This window comes from Helianthus annuus, chromosome 13 (genome assembly GCF_002127325.2).
Source record: "Helianthus annuus cultivar XRQ/B chromosome 13, HanXRQr2.0-SUNRISE, whole genome shotgun sequence".
NCBI classification, from domain to species: domain Eukaryota; kingdom Viridiplantae; phylum Streptophyta; class Magnoliopsida; order Asterales; family Asteraceae; genus Helianthus; species Helianthus annuus.
Window position 1 is genome coordinate 17,280,430 of NC_035445.2, and position 1,840 is coordinate 17,282,269.

General features: G+C 45.3%; 1 protein-coding gene across 1 annotated transcript; it reads right to left on the reverse strand.

Annotated features, from left to right (window-relative positions):
• Nucleotides 1-217: 217 nt before the first annotated feature.
• On the reverse strand, nt 218-1,245 carry LOC110897494. The gene is made up of 2 exons (XM_022144237.2): nt 716-1,245; nt 218-567 (listed from the first exon to the last, which is right to left on the reverse strand). Exons 1-2 carry the CDS (start codon nt 881-883, stop codon nt 289-291), a joined length of 447 nt encoding a protein of 148 aa, XP_021999929.1. The 5' UTR covers nt 884-1,245; the 3' UTR covers nt 218-288.
• Between the last annotated feature and the right edge of the window lie 595 nt (nt 1,246-1,840).

Here is a 1,840-nt window from a genome sequence, read left to right on the forward strand (position 1 = left end):
GAGATTAGCTTTGAGGACACTTAGAGCTTTATTCTTGTAATTCGTTTTTGGTTTTTCTTTGATTCCCCTTTGTCTGGGTGGTGTTTTTTGTTTTGTTTGGTTACATATTAGCGGCATGTCGCTTTTGTGAACTAGGTGGTGTTTTTGCCTCCTACTTGTACTTATTTGGTTGTGATTAATAGATTCACCGGGGTAACCCTTTACCCAAAAAAAATATGTCAAAAATGAAAATAATTCACTAAATGCATTCGGTTCGAGCTCGGTCGCGTATAAATATAAAATCTATAACTATATAATTTGAGATTTCGCGTCGCTTAAAAACTTTACCGCACTTGCGTTGACTGAGTTGACCGAGTCAACTGAGTTGACTCGCTTTGACTGATTTGAGCTAGTTGACTCGGGTATGACCGACTCGACCCGGACCCGAAATCTGACCCGAACGTCGAACCGTTGACCCGTTGACTGCCTTTGACCCAGAACGAGACTTGAACCTGCGCCGTTGACCAAAGTTGACCGGACCCAAATGTTGATCCGTGTACCCGAATGTGAATCTGGCCATCTTGCCCACTATCGATTGTTGTTTACCGACCCGAGACCCGAAACCGAGTCCACCACCGTCCCGATCAAGATTTCCCCCAAAAAAATAAAAGCTTTAGCCACTTTGTAAAATCACTGCGTTAACCCGAACCAGAAAAAAGAAAGAAAGCACACTCACCGAAGTTTGTCGGGTGAAGACGGCTGCCATCGCTGCCGTGAAACCTACCGGAGAAATCACGTCATCATCAACCATCATCGACATCAACATCACCATCTTCAACCTCTTCGACATCATCATCCTCATCGGAGCCATATGTTGTCGTCGGAATGTTATCAGAACCACCATTACTGCCACCGTAACGGCGGAGCCGCCGCTAATCGACGGCGCTGCCGTCGGAGAACATCGTCGGACCTCCGTGAGTCGACCGGAGCTCGATTCATCAGAGGGGGGGGGCTGCTTGGTGTGCGTGGTGTGGTTGTCGGAGGTCACGGCCGGCACCGGCCGGTGTTTGGCCTGAACTGAGCTCGAGAGGGAGAGAGGGGATCCATGGTGTAGCTGATGTTTGTTGTGAAGTGTGTGTGTCTGTATGTATATTCGAGAGAGAAGGGGAAAGGAGGAGCATGTATTGTGAAGTGCTCTATTTGTAGGAAAAAATGAAGTTTCTTTTGATGTTGCAGGTGGGATTTAAAAGAGATAAAGGAGATGTATGTATTTTTTTTGGGTAAAGGGTTACCCCGGTGATTTTATATATTCACATCAAAAACAAACAAGTAGTGAGGTGAAATCCACACTAGTTCTTACATGAGACAGGCCCCACGTAAGTAAAAGCCAAAACAACGAAACCAACATAACAAAATAAGACACCTAGTCTAGCAACTAGCAATAACAATAGCAACTAAAAGCTGTCATCTAGCCTCCATCATCACTCACAGTGTCTTCACCAATGCCCCAAACGCCTCGCAATCTAGCAACATTCGTACATTGCCTAAACTTAACCCCCATTAGTTTGTACCGTATAGTATTAAGAATCGTGTCTCGTATCGTGTCCGGTGGTCTAGTTTGATTCCTGAATAATCTCGCATTACGCTCTTGCCAAATCACATAAGCCGTTGCTCCCACCACGAGTTTGCTAACGAAGTGAGCCGCAGTCTTTGATCTCCCTCTAGCCTTGAGCCAACTAATGATCGAGCTCCACTTCTGATCCACATTAGCCATACAAGCCTTCTCACGAACCATAATCCAAACTTTAGAGGAGAAACTACATTCAAAGAAAAGATGCTCGTGTGAATCAACGTTTTCGTA